The 22,810-nt window shown below is 39.3% G+C and overlaps 2 protein-coding genes across 16 annotated transcripts in view; one reads left to right on the top strand and one right to left on the bottom strand.

Moving 5' to 3' along the window:
- stard13a (StAR related lipid transfer domain containing 13a) overlaps positions 1-10,319 on the top strand; it is a 684,147-nt gene extending 673,828 nt beyond the window's left edge. For all 14 annotated transcript variants that reach the window (XM_069891632.1, XM_069891628.1, XM_069891627.1 and 11 more), the window contains 3 exons: positions 499-716; positions 6,312-6,488; positions 8,725-10,319. In XM_069891632.1, coding sequence (XP_069747733.1) covers positions 499-716; positions 6,312-6,488; positions 8,725-8,842 — 513 coding nt within the window. In that variant the 3' untranslated portion in view covers positions 8,843-10,319. The remainder of the gene's footprint in view (positions 1-498; positions 717-6,311; positions 6,489-8,724) is intronic.
- A 1,809-nt stretch (positions 10,320-12,128) lies between these two features.
- kl (klotho) overlaps positions 12,129-22,810 on the bottom strand; it is a 58,827-nt gene continuing 48,145 nt past the window's right edge. The window contains exons 4-6 of one of the 2 annotated variants that reach the window (XM_069891644.1): positions 16,872-18,003; positions 15,710-15,771; positions 13,837-13,911 (exon numbers count right to left, since the gene is read on the bottom strand). In XM_069891644.1, coding sequence (XP_069747745.1) covers positions 15,737-15,771; positions 16,872-18,003 — 1,167 coding nt within the window. In that variant the 3' untranslated portion in view covers positions 13,837-13,911; positions 15,710-15,736. Of the gene's footprint in view, positions 13,912-15,709; positions 15,772-16,871; positions 18,004-22,810 lie in introns of both variants that reach the window. The other variant, XM_069891643.1, reaches the window with a different exon arrangement.

The raw sequence follows: 22,810 nt of genomic DNA, 5'->3' as shown, positions 1-22,810 counted from the left end.
ATATAATATTTAAACGTTCATGGAAAAGAGACAATTGAAAGAATGTGGCAATATCTCCAATTATGAGACCTTTCATACCCACCATTTGGACATCTCAAAATACTTTAAATGCGTTGAAGTACCACAAAGGTGGCCATATTGTAGTGTAGGAAAGTCAGAGCAAAACTGCAAGTAGCCTAGATCCCTTAAATAAAACAGTGACATATTTACAAATAACATTTTAGTGAATTGCATGGGGAATAAACATTGACTAAGACACCAGATGAACCCCTCTGCTCTTGAACCAATGCCATGAATCGTTTAAGTTTACCCAAGACAATGTAATGTTCTACCCAGCACACATTGGGCAGTTAATCTAGATTTAGTGTTCACATCTCTGGTATGTTCTTGACCACAAGATTCTCTGACTTGGTATTATGCCAACTCATATTGTGTACTGGAATAAATTATTTATCCTTTTTTGTGCATCCTTGTAAGACATGTCATTCTTTAATGTAGGTTGGTGATGGCCACCCACTCCGTCTGTGGAAGGCCTCCATTGAAGTGGAAGCTCCACCCTCCGTGGTGCTGAATCGGTTACTACGAGAACGCTACCTGTGGGATGATGACTTTCTCCAGTGGAAAGTCATAGAATCCCTGGATAAGCAGACAGAAATCTTCCATTATGTCTTGAATAGCATGGCTCCTCATCCCAGCAGGGACTTTGTCACTCTGAGGTAAGATTTGAATATAAATGCATCGTATTCCAGAAACTGGCATCTGAAGATGAGCCATTCATCAATAATCTATCACCAGTGTTTAAAAGTCTCTGGTATTTGAACTTGTTATTGACTATTGTTCAATGTTTTTTTCTCTCCAAATAGCTAGCAATTTGCGTGACATTCCTCAATGGCTTTCTCACCATTAATTATTCCACAACTCTAAATGACATTTGAAAATCCAACTAATTTCTATCTTCCTAATGTTTGGTGTTGCTTGATACTCCCCAGGAATAACTGGTGTGTTTCTAAACTTTATTCACTTTTGGATGGGCATTTTAAGCAGATGCATTTAATGTGCAAGTCTTTAATGTGCATAAAGGTTAATGGAATGAAGTAAGATGGTTTCCATTACTCTTCCTGCCGGTCAGTGTCTTTTCTGGGAAACATCGTTTAATGTTGATGAATTTTTCAGTAGACCCATTTAAGATAAGATTTCATAGAAAATTCAATGCCTCAGAAAAGGATTTATTCCAATTCACCTAACAGAGAAATTCTTCAAAGAGCTAAAGAAAATAATAAGGAAATTCTTATGGAAAGGGGGGAAACCGAGGATAGCACTAGATAAATTAACAGAATGGTACAAACAAGGGGGCTTACAACTACCAAACTTTAAGAATTATTATAGAGCAGCACAATGATACCTATCAGATTTTTATCAAACAAGGGAAAAACCAGATTAGAGCTAGATAAAATAGGGGAGAAGGTACCTGAACATATACTATATAAGTGGGATGAAAAGTTGGTACAACATAGGAATTCACCAGTATTGCACCATCTGCTCAATATTTGGAAGAAGATTCACATAGAAAGGAATAAAATAAATTATCAACTACCAAAATTAATATTGACACAAAATCAACTAATCTCTTTCACAATAGATAACCTTTCCTTTAGAGAATGGGAGAGAAAAGGGATAAAAAGAATAGAAAATTGTTTTTCGGGAAATAAATTATTATCTTTTGAATAAATGAAGGACAAATAGAGTATAACTCACGATACAATGTTTGCATTCCACCAACTGAAAACCTACTTGAAGGACAAATTGGGAAACAGTCTGAGGTTACCAGAAGGAAGCAATTTTGAATATGTGATTACAGACACAATGATAATTAAAAGATTTATAACAAACATGTACATCAAACTGAAAGAAAAGGAGAACGAGGAAAAAGCTGTAAACCTAAACAAAAATGGGTACAAGATCTAAACATAAAGATAAAGAATGAAACATGGGAAAAGCTATGCTCCGGAACTATGAGAAATACAATAAACACGAGGTTACGCATGATACAATATAATTGGTTATACAGGCTATACATCACACCCCAAAAGTTAAATAAATGGGATCCAACAGTATCAGACAGATGCTTTCGCTGTAAGAAAGAAATGGGAACAACAATACATGCAATTTGGGCATGTGAGAAAGTGGAAAAATTTTGGGAAGATCTAAATCAGGTATTAAATAAAATCACAAAAAGCAACATACCAAAAATCCAGAGATCTTTCTTCTAAGTAATATAAGAAATAAAGAACTTGGACTCGATTTGGATGGAGCACAAAAAAGATTTATTATGATAGCCCTAGCTGTAGCAAAAAAATGTATTATGTCAACCTGCAAATTAGAAGATAACCTGAGAATACAGCAATGGTACATAGAAATGAATAAATGTATTCCATTGGAAAAAAAACATATAATATAAGAAATAACATAACAGTATTCGAACAAATATGGGAACCGTACATGGAACACAATAGAAAAATCCTTCCACGGACCTCCACCACCTAAAATGACAGAAGGAGAAGACAACGAAATAAACTGACCCAGTATGAAAAAGTAGAAGACACAAATTTCTTGTTTATTTTTATTATGTGACAACCTTGTTTAATGAGTTTAATGTATCATAGATTGAAAATTGAATGAATGGGGAGGGGGGCGAGGGAGGGAGGGAAGGGAGGGGGGAGAAAGGGAAGAAAATGACACTATATTCAAGAGAAAAATGTCTTATGCATTTTGGTCAGTATGGTTCATAGTGTGAAAAATTTAAAAAATTTAAAAAAAAAGAAAAGGATTTATTTGTCAGATCTATTTGGTATGATTGGATTCTGATTGCACATATTTACCTGAAGAGATCGGTAAAGTTTTTGGATGAAGATAGTCCACAAAAGTAGTTTGGAAATATTTTCTGCTTCAATGTGACTTGACTGTCTGGGCCTGTCAGTCTGAAAGGCTTTCTAAAAACTGAAGTGAAAATTAGGGCTTAGACATGAAATAACCTTCATGAACTTCATAATTAAAATGATCTTGTAGCGGCTACTTTGGTAGAGCTACTAAAGCAATGCACACACACAAACCAGGTTAGTCAACACAAGATTGATTTATTCAGACTTTACAAGCTTCTTTTGTATATCGTATGTCCCGAGCTCCACAGGACAAGGTGGGACGTCACTACGAGTTTGCTGCTGCTCCACAGAACCGGCAGGTTTAAATTAAGCCTTGTGAGTGTCCCACACCTTCCAGCAGGAGACTCAGTAGAACAAAGTGCCGTTCCTCGGCGCGCAGCACCACTCATGTGCGGTCCATTAGGTGAATATTCAGCTGTCCGTATTATGGTTCCGCAGAACCACGCCAGCGACAGTTCGCGATACCGCGCTGTGCGCCTGCTCGGCCCGCTACATGGCCGCAACAATCTTTTTGTTTAAAAAATGGTGAATTTTTGAGAGGATTAATCTGAGCAATGACAAATTACTTATTCCTGATCAGAGAGATTATTTGGCAACATTTATGATTCAGAGAAGTTTATAAGTACCTTACTCAGCTACACTTAATTTATCAGCGCTCAACAATGCAGTGACTTTACATGATGAGAATATTTGAAACACCTAACATCACATATTGTTTGTTGATTTCAACCAAAGAGTCCATAGAGAAATAGAGTATCATGGGGAGAAGTTTCTCAATATTCATGTTAAATTACGTATGTGCAGATATCAGAAGTAATGACATGGAAAACTGAAAATTCATTCCAACTGCAACTTCCAGCTCAATGATGAGAAGAAAACTCTTGAACCTTCACCAGAGAAGTGTCATGAGCACAGAATATTCCAGAGCTTTATCATTTACAAACACCTGTAATTAAAATGCCAGTTATTGTTTCAAATCAAGTGTATTTTTTTGCCTTCAACAATTCAAAAAAGCAGATTGAATATCTTGCTTCTAGCCACTCTGACAGTTTTAAGGGACAAGAATTTTAGCCAAAATAATGATTGCATTTGTGAGTTGGTTTAAAATGTATTGGCTAGTGCCAAAATTGAAAATAATCCATTAATGCACACTGCTGTGGAAAACAAAGAGAGTATCATCACTGATTAGATTTTGCTGATTACAATATCATAACTTTTGGTAACAAGCCATAGGCAGACATCAACAGAGTTGCTGAACAGAAGTACTGAAGCATGAAACATTGTTTAAGAAGCCTGACATAATTTTAACTGAAGTACAAGAGAAACCTCACATTGTAGTACAGTAAAATCCTCAGTGTTTGGAATTCAAGCAACAGGCAATCCCAAGCAATCAGCAAAAAAAAAAAATCAAAGAAATAAATAATAAATACATTTTAAAATAAATAAAAGTTTTAAATTGTAAAAGTAAATGTTCTCCAAAGCAACACACAAACCCTTGGTGAAGATGGGAGCAAACATTCAGCCAGCAGAGGGCCTGGTCATGCCCCCCCCCCCCCACCCCCCGCCCACAGCAGCTGTTTGAATAAAGTTTCAGTAAAGTTGTGTTTGAATAAAATGGCGGTGCTCAGGATGAAGAGCTGACTGATGTCACTCACCACTGGGGCGACTCTCCCAAAGCATCTCCCTATCGCTGCCTAGTAAGAGTCTTTATTAGTATATTATTAAGTATATTCATCCATTCAGCATGGGCGATCATGTCTCTCCAACTGTCATGATCTCTGACCCTCCGAATTGTAGTTGTTGCCTCCCCTGTTCTCCTTCGGTGAAGGCTCCATCTTTGAACTGAGACCATAGTCGATGTTGAGTTCATGATTATAAAAGGGAAAAATACTGAAGTGGTTTCCCATTGCCTTCTTCAGTTGCAATTTCCATACTGGATGGGTAACCAAGGTAACTAAGGATCAGCAGATTCAACTGCCCAGCATTTTTAGTTTTACAACCAGAAACTCCACAATTTGTAGAATCTGCTTGTTTAAAAAAAAGCCATCTGCCATCCATGGCATCACGTGACCCTGACTGGGAGGCTAAACAGGTACTGCACCTTGTCCAAGGGTGTCCTGTAGGCTATCGGACGGTAAGAGCGCCTTGCATCTACTTTTGCTGAGCAATTGCACAGCACTGACATTAGCATTAAATGGATTAGTAAGGCTTTATCTGTAAACTTGGAGGAGGGGGGAGGGTTAATTATGATGGTGGCGTGGTTAACATAGCAGTTAATGCAATGCCCTTACAGTGCCAGCAACCAGGGTTTGAATTTTCATTTTGTAAGCTATGGGAATTACCTGATTAAAGTGGACTTTACATAATGAAGGACATTTTGCACTGTCTTTGTATTTTAAACTGTTTAGTCTCAATGCAGATGTATTAGTTTGGCATTGTAAGAGTGTCTCAAGCAACTGGAAAATATCCGGCATCCCCATAGGTGCTAAATTCCGGGGATTTTATTGTACCTTGAACATTCCTTGCAACTAAATGAATTCTCTATTATGGTATCCTTACATTTAATATTTACTTTTTTTCATTTAATGAATAAGATTTGTTCCTTTATGACCACCACAAAACTCAATCATGTTAGTCTGCATATTCAGCTCTATGCTAGGAACAGATTGTCTTGGGTCATCCAGCAGGTAATGAAAGCCATCATCAAACTGTTACATCACAAAACTATCACTAACTTTGGATTTCCACACAGGAGAAGATTAAGGTGGAAATCACAAAGTGGCAACCACTGATTCAGCATCTTTCCACATCCCAGGTCCTTTCATCTCCAATCAAATTAAGGGAAAATAAACTCAATTGACATGAACAATAGTTTTTTTTTCACATTAGTTTTACTAATCATTCTCCTGAAAATACTATTTTTACATAAAGTTTGAATTTTAATGGCTTAGTAACTCATATTTAAGGCACAGTAATCTTTTTTGGCCCCAAAAAAACTATGTGAATTAGAATTTCCTCATAATTATTCTACAATGTAATGCATTTAAAATATTAATAAATAATATTTCTGATGCAATTTAAGAAATCCCCGTAATTCCACTGTTTATGAAGCTTTTGTGTAAATGTTTGTAATCTATAGCTGTGGTATCCTTCCCCATTTGTTATTTGTTCGAGTTCTTTAGAAAAGTTTAACCAACCCCAAGGAACAAGAGGGGGAGATCCAGTCCACAGAAGTTGATGATTCTTTGTGGATAGCTGCCTTCAGAGTGGTGCTGTTGTTGTGACAAAAGTCCAGCCTGTCTTTCTTCTTTTCCCTTGCAGTTTAAGAATCAAATAACCTTTTCCTGTTTTTTTTCTCTCTTGTTCTTTCAGAACGTGGAGAACGGATCTACCAAAAGGGACGTGTGCACTGGTGGCTATTTCCATAGAACACGACGAAGCGCCTTTGGTGGGTGGAGTCCGAGCTATGGTCATGGACAGCCAGTGTCTGATTGAGCCATGCGGTTCTGGGAAATCCAGAATGACACAAATCAGCAGAGTTGATCTGAGGTAAATGAAATCTTGTATTCATGGTCATATTTTATTAATCTGAGTTTTTAACATATTATCTTTGCTACATCAACAAATGGGCAGAAAAATCCTTGGAAGACAATTTCCTTACAGAAGAATGATAAGATGTATTCATAGATTCAGATGTTAATGGCTTAATCAAAATTTCACAGTTACATTTTGTCTATGCTGACCATCAAATACTTATCTATATAAATCCCATTTACCAGCACTTGATTGGTTGCGTACAATGTCCTGCCAATTGAAGTTCTTATTCCAATGCTCCTCAAATATTTGAGATACTTTCCTCTATTTTTCTCAGTGTCAATGGGGCTGTTCTTCCTGCACCTGCTTGCTGGTACTTGTATCACTGCTGTTTCTATGGTCCTCTCCCCACGCTGGTTCTGTTTGTTTCTATCTTAGGAATAGCTCTTAGAAACAGAAGCCTTTGATCACCTGGGAAGGACCTGCTATCTGCTGATTGTTTTTATACAAATATACACACACATACATACATATAAAATTTGTTATATGTATATTCATAAAAGATTAGCATTTCCATCATTTTTTTGGATTTCAGGCATCCACAATATCTTTTTCCTAATGTCAGATAATGTATTTCTTTCATATACCCCTCAAAAAGACCAATCATTTGTTTCTTTACTTTTCCTGTCATTTAATCTCTTCTCCTCTTCACTACTTCAGGATTTCCCTTTTGTTTTCTCCTCACTTGAATTCTTCCTGTTCACCAGTGTCCATCAGGGAATGAAATCTTATCCCACTAGGCCTGGACATGATCCCAACATCAGAGCAATGATAATGGCCCCGAGCTGCTCTATGGTCGAGCAGACCACTCTGTTCAGAAGCATTGAAGGGGTGGGCAATAAATGCTGACCATGGTACATGTTCACAATACCCCCAGGTCTTGAATGAATTGATAATTTAAAAAAAAGATTTTGCTGAAGGAAATAAGTATTCCCAACAATTTTTCTCTTCAACTTTATGCAAATTTTCCTGACATAAAAGGATTCAAGGTGTTCATTAATAGCTGGATACAGAATATATTTTTAAAATTAAATTATGTGTTAGGATGATTATTCAATGAAATAAAGTAATTATAGAAGGTATGCATAGAGCGATTATGATATTGATAGCTACAGGAAACTGATGTTTCTGACGTGATAAATTGGCTTACGACAGTTCTCAGGAATAAACCTTATGTAATCTGAGACCAGCTGCAGGTGGTTCAATATTTCTGTTAAGAACAGAGTTGGATCATTCTTTACCAGACATCAGATACAATTGTTAACTGATTAATGAAAACAAAATTTCCTGATCCTGCTTTGAGGGATAAATGATTCCGAGGATAATGGATTAAAGGAAAAGGAGAAATAGATGTTTGGATTTAGCCAATCCAATCTTTCTTATATTAAATAAGTAAGGGTAGGAAATTAAATATGGGTATACTGTAATGAGAACAGTAAAACCTTGTATTTATGTCGTCAGTCCTAAGATTTGCAATGTGCTAGACCCTGCTTCATGGTCACTTGCATCAGTTTTGCATCATCGCATATATCTCAGACTGAGCTTGCTCAGTTGTTAAAGTGAGAGCTCAAAGTACTGCAAGGCAGCATCTTGTAAGCAGTGAGTTTCAAGGCATTAATTCAGTCTTATCATTCTGCAAATCATCTTAAGCTGTATGTTTTACTCCAGTGCTGAATGATGTCATTGCACTGCAGGATTGAATCCCTGCTTTGTAACCATCAGCCATCTCTTCTTTCTTTGCCACCGAAGTGAATCAGAAGCTGAAACCGATACTAATGAACCAGTATCTGACTGGTCAACGATTCTGGTTGTAGACTGCATCAGAATTAAATACGAACTCCCAATGTCAACACATCTTTTCTGTTCGTAGACAAATTTACACATTTCTTCTGTTTTATTTTTATTATTTTCTCTGTATCCTTCACAGCATCATATTAAAAATGGCCAAATAGTCTTCTGATTTTAATGAAAGCTACGGCAATTATGTAAAAAAATTATTTTTATTTAGTCCCGTGCCAAGGGAATTTGTATGTTCCAGGCAAGAGGTATTTGTGAACAATCCTCATCAGGCTGTTGTAAATTCATAACACCACTGTGTGCTTTATGCCCAGATATTAATGCATTCCTGTCTCCAGCTGAAGAGATTCATCATTCTAATATGCAAATATGTGTGTGTGTGTTTTTTTTTAAGGGGTCGTACTCCAGAATGGTACAACAAAGCCTTTGGGTTTCTTTGTGCAGCAGACATTGCTAGAATTAGAAACTCATTTCAACCTATAAATGCAGAAGGACCCGAAACAAAAATCTGAAGCAGAGAAGCCTTTAGACATAAGGAATGCATTTATCAAGGGAAACGGCTGCCATTTTACAGGGCATCAGTGATGAAAATAGAAAAACGAGCAATTAAGTGTTCACATTAATGGTAAATAGCCTGCTCGACGATAAATAGATTTGCAAAATTGTCCAGAGCTCACACTGTGCTGTATGGTTGCCATGGTATTCCTCTGGGTTACAAATACCCAGTGGTGTTGACCTGCATCATCCAAGGCAAGCTTTTCTAACATTGTAATCTGCCCCTTTGTGCTGTGATTTAATATTTTTAAATTCCTGAGCCCTTTGTTGAGCTATTCCAAAAGTTATTAATTCAACGTTTTTTAAAAATTTATCTCTGTATGCTCAGTAGATTCCAGGTCCAAGAAATTGTAATGGGCTCCTAAATAGGATCCATAAAGCTACTCAAATTTTTAACTTGTGCTTTGCACAGTTTGAGGAATAAATGCTTCTGAGAAGCATTTACATTTGTATAAATATGTGTGTGTGTATATGTATATAAATATATATCTATGTTTGTATAAATATATGTAGATAATAAAGACATCTATGAAGAATAAGCATAAATATATATAAAACTGTATCCAGATTTTAAGCCTTTAACAATCAGCTGCAGTGCTGGCTAATGAGCTTGTATTCCTGTCACTTGGATCCCAATAACTTGCCATAGAATTTGCTGTATGTGCCAGATGTTTGGAGTGAGGCCATTTTCACATGACCTTTGTGAAGGTCAGATTTGCTTTGATAAAGTTGCAGCTTGACTACCTATAATGAAAACAGTTCAAAATACCAACAGAGCTGAAAATAATGCGTATGTATAGATGAGAGTGGAATATTTCATTGAGACCCTTATTCTTGCCAACATGCAGATATATATATATATATTTAAAAAGTTGTTATGCAATTCAATAATTTATTGTTCACCCCTGATGAGCAAAATCAGGAATTTGTACTGGAAGCTTACCAAGAACTTTTCTGAGGAGAATAGTGTTGATTTTACTCTGCTATTATCCTGGGCATGGTTTAAAGAATTATTTAATTTTAATGATATTTTCCAATGCAATATTCAAGGTGCAGTTGATCTTAAGCAATTGTGAAGAAAGTTGCCGTGTCAGTCTGATGTACTTAATCACAATATATTCTTGTGTGTAGTCACTTTGTATGTGCATGTGTCAAGTGGTTGTAATTTCATTTGTACTTTGGCCGCATTTTCAACATAGTATTATATCACTGATTGGGATTCCGAATGACAAGGAATTTTATTTAAGGATGTAACTATTTATACCTCATTTTTACCTCATTTGCTGGATTTTTGACTCTAAATATGATCGCCTAATATTCAGAGCGAGAAATTCTGATGCAGTCTAAAAAAAAGTTGTGGTTAATGTTTTCATTATTTCTTGTACAAAATTTATTTTTCTTTGTCATATTATGAAATGCACTAATAAAAAAATTACATCACAAATAGATGCTTTGCTATTATTGTCAAGTCACGTTTATTGTCATCTGATTGTACAAGTACAACCTGAAGAAACAGCATTCTCCAGTCCTCAGTACAAAACATGCAGGCACACAACCAGACATAACACACATAAAGACAAACAATACATACGCAGGACAAGTATTCTATCCATACAAATAAATAAATAGATATTGCTTCACGCATATGAAAGTCTCGGATGGTTAGTGCGAGCAGTCTCTTTGGTCGTTCAGCACTCTCACTGCCTATGGGAAGAAGCTGTTCCTCGGCCTGGTGGCGCTGGCTTGGGTACTCCCGTATCTCTTCCCCGACAGGAAGCTGAAAGATATTGTGTGGAGGTTGGAAGGGGTCCTCAAAGATTTTGCCTGCCCTCTGCCGTTCTTGTGGTCCTGTGGATTGACCTCTGATCCATTTCTCTGGAGCAACAGTTCCACACTGTGATGCAGCTGGCCAGGATACTCTCGACAGAGTTCCTGTAGAAGGTTGGCACAATGACGGCCAGTAGCCTTGCCCGCTTCAGTCTTCTCAGGAGGTAGTGGATGCATAGAAGGCTTTTACCGCTGGCTTTGATTTACTGATATGCTATTTGGTGATCTCTTCAGATGCCCATACACGACACAGGCAAGCCACAACATATTTTCCTTATTACAGTGAAACTGGCTTATTTACAGATATAATTATGGATGCAGCTTCATCTGAAGAAAATCAGATTTAACAAAAAGTGAATAGGAATATAAGGGAAATAGAGGGCTAGAGCAAGGAGGAAGCAGGGAGATAAAGGATATCCATGTGAAAGATCATAAGGGATGTTATATGAAGGGAAGAGAACTATGCAAGAGCAAAGCAGAAAATGCACTGGGGGAAGCACAAGCCTCACAGAGGACAGAAAGTAAGTGACTGGCCATGTGGTCCCTGTCATGGATGGTTCCTCTTTCATCTACAGAAGGAAGAAAAATGTCCAAAACAGAGAGGGTCAAAGAATGTAGCATATTTTTTTTGAAGTGTGTTCATGATTGTAATGTAGGAAATATCACAGCCAGTGTACACCACAAATAACAGTGAAATGCTAGCTTTAATAATGTTACTTGAAGAATAAACCTTGACCAGGCAAGTTTGGATTTTCTGATAGCTTGAGACAGTAGAATCGATAACATTCTGTCCAATGGACAGAGACTCAAACTACCCTGAATTTTTCTCAAAAATTCACTGAACACAACATTATGTATTCAATTCACAAAAGTGGAACTTGAACCCTAAGCTGATTCAGAAGATGGATGCAGCCACTAAGCCAAAAGACAAGAATATTCTGCTCATGTTAGGCACTTTCAAGTGGCCAATTGGCCCGATTGTAAAGCCGCATATTTTGACAAAATGTGGCTATGGGAAGGCCACGTGCAGGAGGAGCATACAAAGTGAGTTTGGTAACCCCCCTCCAAGAGGGATAATTCCCGCAGCACAGTGGCCTCCCCAGCCTGGCGGCTGCATTCGGATGACTGTCAGCTGGCCAGTGCCTGACAGCTCCTCTCCCAGTCCCCATGTTGTTGGGCAGCCGGCGAGGGCTGTAAGTGCGGGAACGTCCCCACACTGATCCCGCTGTCCCGCTCTCTCCCCACTCAGGAAATCAGTCCCCACACTATCGGGCAGCCGGCGCGGGCTGTCCCCACGCTGTTGTGACTGATTTTGGAAGTGGGTAGAAGGGGGCTGGTTGGATGTCTGTGGTCCCCTAACATCACAAGTCACATCTGAATATTTAAAAAGAAATAAAACAGAAAAACAATTAACAGTATGAGTTACTGCATTTTTAATTGTGGGTACCACCCAGTCATTTTTGCCACATGCATCTAAACAGAGAAAATGTTCTGCTCTATTTACAAACACCACAATAATTATTACAAGGAACAATTTCTTGAGCAGGCATACAAATATGCACATCTAAAAATAAATTTTATGTCCTCATTACATTTTATATACCTTTTAACCTTCGGCTGTTTTTCAGACATTTTTTGAGAGCTGCCTTTCTCTTGGTCTTCTCTCTGCATGTGTACTTCCATCAAATCTGCATCATTTATCAAAGGCACACACTTGGCAGAAGTCACAAGATAATATATGATGGAGAACAAATGCCAGTGTGGTTTTATGTTTTATTTCTACAATAAGACAGTGCCAAAACACCTTATAATATTTTTCCTTATTTTATCTTAAATGGGTCCTTAAAATCGAATTATCATTGCATTTCTAAAGATGGTCTGCATCTTGGCATTAGCTTTGAAGTCTAGTTAATGGCTTTGGGAACTAAATCTGTAAATAATTATCTCTGTCATGGTAAACAGATAGAAACATGAAGAAAGTGAAAGAAATTCTCCGTATAAATATTTGATTGCAGGTTGAAATGCCGTGGCCCAAAATGTTAATTCTCTTTCACATAGTGCAAATTTCCAATACTCTGCAATGCATTATATTTTCATCCTTTGTTACTCCCTCTGCATATCATTTTCCTTCATTAAACTGGAATCAATGGAACCACTTCAATACTTCCTTCAGTCAACAATAATCCATCACTAAAGATGCATGAAATAAGGGGGCTCTCTCTCTTCTCTTTTCCATCTTTGAAAGCCTATCTAATAAATGAAAACCATGGGATGAAGTGTACATCCAACCATCTCCTCTGTGAATCGGTGATTTATCTGTATACTCCTGATGCCATGCTCAAAGTGGTTACCAACTAAAATTATAATTGTCGAATATAATTCAAACTGAATTGGTAAGGCAAGTGCATCAGTTGCTCAAAGGTTGAATTCATGTTACTGAGGCTTGCAGGATGTGACACATCCATAGCTTGGGTTCGCTGATTTTAAAATCAAGGGCCAGAGTTAACTCACCCCGTATGAGTTGGGAGCCTTTCTGTGCACACTGCTATGCACAGTTAGTGGGGTGATTTTTAACTCTATACCATGGTGTTTTAACTCATTACATTGTGTCGGAATTGCAACTTTCAGGAATTGTATTGACTTCATGGAAGTAATAATTGGGTGAGATGTTAAATATGTTACCGTTTCATCTGTTTACCTTCTGACATATTGTCATATTGTGCCAAAAACCTTGATGGGGAGGAGAGAATATGTTTAGGTAATATCACAACACAGAACTAATGCCAAGTGGCTCACCAAGCAGAGAATGACTTTAAATAGCACCTACTCCATCACACAAAAGACCAATTGCTTCATATTTATGCCAATTACTTATATTTTCTGCATCTTTTTGAAGAATAATAAATAATCAAAAACATGGTTGCTGTAAAAACACTTAGAGTACAGAACGTGAAAATCAATAACTGTTTCCTTAAGTAGGAAGGGTTACACTCTGAAGGAGGGGGATATTCATCTTGGTAGCATTTGGTTCTGGATGATTCTGATGCAGGAAACCCACCATTATCAACAATTCGCCTGTAATACTCAACAGAGAGTTTAGCTGCTTGGTTGGAGTTGTACAGGCCATAATTTGGTTCATCAATATCTCTCAAAGCCCAAACAAAATATCCACGGATATTCACTCCATCCAGTTTTAAGGCTGCATGAGAAATCAAACAAAAGACAAAGTAAATATCGTGATATCCAGAACTGTACCTGAAATGATGATGACTGTGTTAACAGACATGGATAAGGGTCAAGCTTGACATTGCCCTCACCTCATGTTCACTTCTTGCCTACTCCACAATGTTCACACTAGCCTTTTATGACCTAATGGAATAAACTGAACTGATAAAATGTCCTGTAATACTGAAATCTGTGTGTGTGTGTGTGTGTGTGTGTGTGTGTGTGTGTGTGTGTGTGTGTGTCTGTGTGTGTGTGTGTCTGTGTGTGTCTGTGTGTGTCTGTGTCTGTGTGTGTGTGTGTCTGTGTGTGTGTGTGTCTGTGTGTGTGTGTGTGTCTGTGTGTGTGTGTGTAGGTGTACAATAAATCAAATGAACAAAATAGCAGGAAAATTTGTGGAATTATTCACTGGATGTTTTTCCAAATCAACATGTCGAAGAACCAACTAGGAGAAAGGTTATTTTGGACCTTATTTGTAGAATGAGAAAGGGTTAATTGATTATTTTGTTTTAAAGTGGTCTGTAGCAAAGGATGATCATATGTTAAAACTTAAAATTAAGTTTAATGATGATTGAGTTTAATGGTGACATAGTTCAATTTGAAGTTCATGTTTTAAATATAATGGAAGGGAACTATGAAGGTATGAGTGGTATGAGGTGGGTGTGGTTACTTGAGGAAATAAGGTATGATAGTCAGTGGTGGGACATAAATAAATAACACAATTTGCAGAAAAAATATTCCTTAAGGCACACTTGTGGCTGAAAGGATAAATTAAAGGTGGTGTAAAAATCCAAGGAAGAGTTTCATAAAGTTAACAAATAGCATTAGACCTGAGGATCAGGAACATTTTAGAACTGAGCAAAAGAAGACCAAGAAATTGACAAACAAAGGTAAGATGGAATGTGATTGTAAACTTGCAGAGCAAACTAGCAAGAAGCATAAAAGTGGGCTCAGAATCTTTTATATTGAGAAATGCAAGAATATTATAAGGTAAAGGCAGAGAAATTAATTTGTGTCTGTCATCATAAAAGACGCAAAAAGCCAGAGCATCAAAGATAAAGCAAGAATGAAAAGCTGAAGGAAATCTATCCTGGTAAAATAAATGTTACTTGAAATATTCATGGGACAAATTCATTAAACACCAGGAACTTGGTGATCTCTATCCCATTATTTAGAAAGTGGTGGTTTTAGAGATTTTGAAGGCACTAGTTATAATCTTGCAAACTTCTAGAGTTCTGGAAGTATTCCCATGGATTAGATAGTAACAAACATATCCCAAGATTGTCGAAAGGAGGGAGGAAAAACCAGGAAACTGGTCTCTGAACAACATTTATGTCATAAACATGTAATCTACAATGAACGATGGGGAAAAGGACAACTTGACAAGATGAAAAGGAATGAATAGGATCATCTTTGCAAAAGTAAATTCAGGTTCAAATTATCTACTGGACTGATTTGAGGATGTGTCATAAGACTTCATATGAAATTCTACACAGGAAATTGGTCAATTGTTAAGACTTTACTGAAAGGATCAGATGCTATATTTTAAAGTTCAAGATGAGTTTGTAAGTAGGGAAGAAAATAATGTCTTCAAAGAAATATAAATAAAATAACTGAGTGGGCAAGAACGTGGCAGTTGCAATATCATGTAGATTATTTGCAATTGCCCACTTTACATAGAACTTAGAACATAACAGCACAGTACAGGCTTTTCAGCCTATGATGTTGCACCGACCTATGGAAACCAACTTCTCAACAATCTAATTTTTCCGTACCTCACACCCATAACCCTCTATTTTTTCCTACGTCCATGTCCTATCCAAGACTCTTAAACGTTCTTGAAACACAAAACAGAAAAACACGTTTTAAAGGTGTAGGATTGGATAACATTGATGTTCAAAGGAACTCGGGTGACAAATAATTTAATGGTCTTTATTATAACTACAGGTACACGCAGTTCAGTGATGGGGTACAGGCCCAATTCAAGATTGGACCTGTTAACAAACATTTCTACAACTGATTCCACCTGCATTGAATTCGTCCATCGTTATTGAATGAAGATCTACCGGGACCAATGCCTGAAGAGGGCGCACAAAATCAGTGAACTGGTGCAGACTCGAAAGGCCAACATGGCCTGTTTCCGCTCCGTAAATGGTTATATGGTTATATGATTATAAAAGAGTTTGATTACAAGAGTAAGAAAATGTCATTGCAATGTTCTATAGGCATGGTGAATCTATAACTGGAGTACTGTGTACCTAAAAAGTCAATTCACATCGATTGCAGTGAAGATTCTTCGAATTGTTTCCAGGACTGGCGAGCATGCCGAAATAAGAGAGACTTATAGACTTAGAGAAGCTATGGACTTCAGGAGAATGAGATCTAATCTCATCAAAACTTACAAAAATTTACATCAGGCCAGATGCAGGGAGTATGGCTGAGGAGTCTTGAAGCAGGAGTCACAGTTTTAGAGTAAAGGAAAGACCTTTACAGTCTGATATGAGGGGAGAATTTTCTATCCTAAAGGGTCCTGAAGGGTCAATCACTCAGACCATTCAAAATGGAAAAAATAAATGTCTGGATATTAATGGATTCAAGGGATAAGGGTATTTTATGCAGAAAAATTACATTGAGGTTAAAGATCTGCCCTGAACTCTGTGTATGGCTGCACTGGCTATAAGCAGTAAATGACCATTTTTTGCTCTTGTTTCTTATGTTCTCGTGTAATTTAAATATTCTCTCATAGAAATAGATAAAACCATGAAAAATTATATTTAATTTAATTATTTTGTGCTCGAATATAAAGAAAAGATTGGAACTGACAAAGATAGGGATGATTTCATAAAGACCATTTTCCCAATATTGATTGCACCAATAGTAAATATCCACTGCAAAAATCAATGGGATTATTATATGTGAGTGATTAAAATTGCTTACCTTTCAAAGCTTCATTAACGTAACTTTGAATATAGTAAACTCGTAACTTGTCTTTGGAGGGTGAGTTATCATCAATTCCATTTGATGTGATATATATAGGAATATTGCCATATTTTGATTTTATCCATCTTAATAATTTCCGTAAACCCCATGGTACAACTGCTTTTCCATCTGGTGATGCTAGCCAGGTGGTGTCCTTCAAGTGCTGCACTTTGAACTCAAAACCATTCTGAGCTTTATCGTACCTTTCCAGATGTACAATGTGAGTAGTGTAGTGATTCAGAGCCACAAAATCAATGGATCCTCGTATCAGTTCTTTCTCTTCATTGGTGAAGAAGGGCAGAGAAGAATCACGCCATCTGGCATTTTGTCTTTGACTCTGCCAGTCTCGCATGATGAAAGGGTAGTCCCCGTGACCAAAAATGGGCTCTGCAAACCAACCGATATCAAACTCTAAGGTTCTGGCAGCTGCTTCTGTGTCATCCCTAGAAAAAGGGTCAGCAGGGTCGATCCAATCAGCATGAAGAGAAACAGAGACTTGCCCATCTTGTGTTTTGCGAAACTCGTTGTTGTAGAGATGCCAGACTAGAGCATGTGCTTTGATTAAATTATGGCCTACAATGGTGAAGTTTGCCTCCAAGTGCTTTATGCCATTTGGCTCACTCATGGTTATCCAGAATTTCACCTTGTTTCCCAGCTGCCTGAAACAAAACCTGGCATATTCCACAAAAGCTCGAACAGTTGCTGGATTCATCCATCCCCCATTGGCCTCTAAAGCTGAAGGGAGTGACTGATCCTCAAGGGTGGGATGATACAACACAATGACTGGAGTGACATTTGCCCGTAGAAGCTCACTGACATAACATTTGTAATAGCGAAGGTTTGCTCTGATGACCTGTGTTGTGTCACCACTCGGAAGGAGCAGTGACCAGTTCAGTGAGAATTGAAAGTGGCTGGTATGCGTATTTTGTAACAGGTGAATCTCTTGCCTGATGCTGGTATAGTCAGTACACTGGGCTTTACGAGATTGGCCCTTTACTCCATTGATTTTAACCAGATTTCCTGTACCATTAATGTCCCATTGGTAAACATTGCGATCAATAAACTGAGGAGTTGTAGGAGCTGTTTCCACCTAAGAATTTAAGACAAAATTAAAGCCAAATGTAATTTTATCACTGATTTTAATTAGAATTTTGGCTTAATTATTTCAAAGATTAACAATCAGGTGCAAGGAGACTTCTCTATCAGATCAAAGTGATGAAATGTCTGCTTACTTACTACAACTATAATCTTGTGTGACTTTATTAGCCATTACTTCAGGGATGAAGTTAGACAACTTCCCACAACAGTCATCTCACTTAAAACCATATAACAATTACAGTACCGATTTACGTGAATTCCATTAGTCCAACTTACCTGCTCCCTGCCCATAACCCTCCAATCCCCTCACATCCATGCACTTATCCAACCTTTTCTTAAATTACAAAATTGACCTTGCTGCAACCATCTCTTCTGGAAGGTCATTCCTCTCAGCCACCACTCTCTGAGTGAAGAAGCTCCCTCTCATGTTACTTCTAAACTTTTTCCCCCTAACCCTTAACTTATGACCCCCCACCCCCCCCCCCCCCACTGTTCCAATCTCACCTGCCCTCAAGGGGAAGAGCCTATTCACATCTACTCTATCTTTCTCATAATTTTAAATACCTTTATCAAATCCCTCCTCAACCTTCTATGCTCAAATGAATAAAGACCCAGTCTACTCAATCTTTTTTTGCATTCTAGATACAGTACTGCAATCCAGGCAACATTTTAGTAAATCTTATCTGCACCCTCTGTACCTTATTGATATCCTTCCTATAATTTGGGGACCAGAACTGCACACAGTATCCCAACCTTGGCCTCACCAATGCCTTGAATAGTCTCAACATCACTTACCAGCTCCTATCTTCTATGCTTTGATTTATAAAGGCCACCATACCAAAACCCTTCTTTACCACTCTATCCACATGAGATTCCACTTTCAAAGAATGATGAACTGTTATTCTAAGATCTCTCTGTTCCTCTGCATTCCTCAAAACCCTCCCCCTTTCTCTGCATATGTCCTGTTTTGATTATTCCTCCCAATTGAAGCACTTCACACTTATCTACATTAAACTCCATCTGCCACCTTTTAGCCCACTCTTCTCAGCAGTCCAAATCCTTCTGCAGTCTCTGAAAACCATCTTCACTATCCACAACTCCCCATATTTTTGTATCATCTGCATATTTACTAACCCAATTTACCACTCCATCATCTAAACAACAATGGACCCAACACCGATCCCTGAGGCACACTGCTCGCCACTGGCCTCCATCCTGACAGACAGTATTCCACCATGATTCTCTGGCATCTACCTTCTAGCCACCGTTGAACCTATCTGACTATCTCAACATTAATACATAATCCCTGAAGTTTCCTTACCAACCTTCAATGTGGAACCTTATCAAAGACCTTACTGAAATCCATGTAGACAACATCTACTGCTCTACCCTCCTCAAATTCCTAGTCACCTCCTCAGCAGAGCTGAGGCATTAACAGTAAATGGAAATTGTCATAATGTTTACCCCACACCATTAATGATGCAATACAATACCCATGGATCTCATCAGATTGGACCTTTGCAGCCATTGATATCATGCTGCTCATTGGTCTGACGGGGAGAGAGAGTTTGTGAGCAGTGTCTGGGTGGATGAAGCTTTCAGTACTTTCACTGTTGAATAGGCAGTTTGTTGGTTTCCAATTTACCTCAATCTCCATCATCAAGTGGGTGAATAGGCTGGTGAGGGAGGGCTGGCTCCATTGGAGGTGGGGCTTGGATATATGTGGGAGCAATCATGGTGTTTGGAGCAGCTGGAGCAGGGTCCGGGGTGTATGGAGTGGTAGGTGGGGATGGGTCATTGACCTGCACTGAGTCCTTGTAGGTAGGACCTGGGTTGAAGTGGGTGGGGAGTGGGCAGGGTCTCTGGCACACGCCAGGTCCTGGATAGGGACTGTGTCCTCATGACATCTGGGTAAACCACGTAGGCATGGTTGCACCTCTTCAACCTGTGACCCTTCACATGTTTCTACAGGAGGGCGGGTCCCGGGGATGAGAGCCAGGGTGGTAGTGTGGTTCCAGTCGCTGACTTCCTGGGGAAGGAAAACATGCATTTGTGTGGGGTTGCGTTGGTAGCAGTACATAACAGAGATCGGATGAGGTGGAGTGCTTCTGGGAGGACATCCTGCCAATGGGACACTGCCAGGACTTTTGATTTAAGAGCCAGGAGGATAGTTTTCCAAACTGTGGCATTTTCTCTCTCTCTACCCGGCCGTTCCCACAGGGGTTGTAACTGGTCGTCCTACTGGCCTTTAGCCAACAGGTACTGCCACAGTTCGTCACTCATAAAAGAGGACCCCAATCACTGTGGATGTAACTCGGGTACCTGAAGAGGGTAAATATGCTGCAGAGTGCCTTTATGACAGGGCTGAGGTCATGTTGGGACAGACGGTGGCAAAAGGAACCTGGAGTACTCATCAATGATGTTCAGGAAATATACATTCCTGTTGGATGAGGGCAAGGTCCCCTTGAAATTGATGCTGAGTCATTCAAATGGGCGTGTGGCCTTTATGAGGTCTGACTTGATGGGCTGGAAGAGCTGTGGCTTGCATTCCACACCGACCCAACGATGTCTGGTCAGCAACTTGACATCCTCAATGTAGTAGGGAAGGTTCCGGGCTTTCATGAAGTGGAACAATCTCATGTTTCTGGGGTGGCAAAGGTCATCATGGAGGGACTAGAGCTGGCCAAGATGCGCGCTGGCTCTGGAAGTCCAACTCCAGAAGGATCAGTGCGCAGAGCTGAGGCATTAACAGTAAATGGAAATTCATAATGTTTACCCCACACCATTAATGATGCAATACAATACCCATGGATCTCATCAGATTGGTCCTTTGCAGCCATTGATATCATGCTGCTCATTGGTCTGACGGAGAGAGAGAGTTTGTGAGCAGTGTCTGGGTGGATGAAGCTTTCAGTACTTTCACTGTTGAATAGGCAGTTTGTTGGTTTCCAATTTACCTCAATCTCCATCATCAAGTGGGTGAATAGGTGAGGGTTGCCCTGATCCTAGATGATGGATGCTAGTACTGGGTCACTGTCGGAGGGGAAAACAGTTCAGTATGATGGCGGTCCCCATGCTGACCACGCAGTTGCACCAGGAGAGATGGATGAAGAAGTCAAAAGTGACATCGTCCATGATGGCGGAAATGGAGTTGGGTTCACGTGGCACTGCTCTATAGGGGAGGCTCTGACTCGAACACTCTCTCGTACTGTCCTTTCTTTCCGCATCCCAAGCAGATGGCTTCTCTCACCAGGCAAGGTCGCCGGGGGTACTTCTGCTGACCACAGAAGTAGCACTTTGGGTGCGGCAGTGGGGTCAGGGTCTCCCTGTATGGAGGCAGTCTGTGACACCGTGTCCCAAAATGGCTGTGCCACAGCCCACACGTGAAGGGTTTGTTGCCGACAGCAATGGATTCAGTATTGAGGTAGGCTGAATCTAAAGTCTTAGCAAGCTAGAGGGCTCTCTGCAACGGCAGCCTGTCTTCCTCTAAGCAGTCACTGGCTGATGTAATCGGACCTCACCCCAGCCATGCAGGTGCCCTGGATCAGCTCTTCCACATACTAGTCCACTGATACCGGGACAGGGATATTACCCCTGCATTCTTGCCCCACATTGTGCAGGACCCAAAAGAAATAATCGAGTCTCACCAGATTGCTGTTTTCTTGAAGTCAGGAGGTACCATGAGTAGACTTTGTTTATCGGTGGTCTATAGAGGTTACAGAGCTTGGTCATGGCAGTAGGGTAAGTCGTGTAACCCCTGATTGCCAGGTACGCACAGCCCTTGCACACAGTAACTTGAGTTTCTTCTCATCAGAGTCCATGAGGTCCTCAGAAGCTTCCAGGAAATCTGTGAAGCAATCAATCCACTGCTCATACAGCTCTGGGGTTCCGGGCGTCTGTGGGTCAAGGTCTAGCCTATCAGATCACAGCAGTTTGTCCATCCCGTGTAGAAGATTTAAAGTATAATAAATTGATAAGCTCTATCAATAACTCCAAAGCCATAGAGTGAGGAACGATAGGCTTTATTATACTTTAGACTTGTAGCTGGCCCAATTTCAAGTGCTCAACTGAAGACAGGGAGAGAGAGGTCAACCTTTATTCCAGAGTCACAAGTGGAGGAGTTACCAGGGAGTGAGTCACCAGTCAGGGATGGGCCAGCAATCCATCGGCAGTTACATCTTCATATCACTACAACTTCTTCATCAGAAGATCACAATCAGTGCAGATCAATAACATCTCCTCCTCACTGACAATCAACACAAGTGCACTTCAAGGATGTGTGCTTATCCTACTGCTTTACTCTCTCTACATCCATGACTGTGTAGCTAGGCACAAATCAAATGCCATCTACAAATTTGCTGATGACACCATAGTCATCGGCAGAATCACAGATGGCAATGAGGAAGTGTACAGGAGTGATATAGATCAGGTGATGTCACATCAACAACCTTGAACCCAACTTTAACAAAATTAAGGGATTGATTGTCAACTTCAGGCAGGGAAATCAGAAGGAAACAAACCAGTCCTCATCAAGGGGTCTGCAGTGGAGAGGGTAATGAACTTCAAATTCATGGATGTCATCATCTCTGAAAGTTTATCCTGGGGCCATTATGTCAATGCAATCATGAAGAAGGCTTGATAGCAACTATATTTTGTTAGGAGTTTGAGGAGATTTGGTATGCTATGAAAGACTCCTCCAAACATTCTGGTGCATGGAGAATTTAAATGTTTGGATCCGGTTCTAGATAAATCAGGGTGAAAAAAATGAAAGAACTAAAGCAGCTAAAGCTGTTCTGGGG

This window comes from Narcine bancroftii, chromosome 7 (assembly GCF_036971445.1).
Source record: "Narcine bancroftii isolate sNarBan1 chromosome 7, sNarBan1.hap1, whole genome shotgun sequence".
NCBI classification, from domain to species: domain Eukaryota; kingdom Metazoa; phylum Chordata; class Chondrichthyes; order Torpediniformes; family Narcinidae; genus Narcine; species Narcine bancroftii.
Note: the sequence above shows the minus strand (reverse complement) of the source record. Positions and strands in the feature narration are given on the sequence as shown.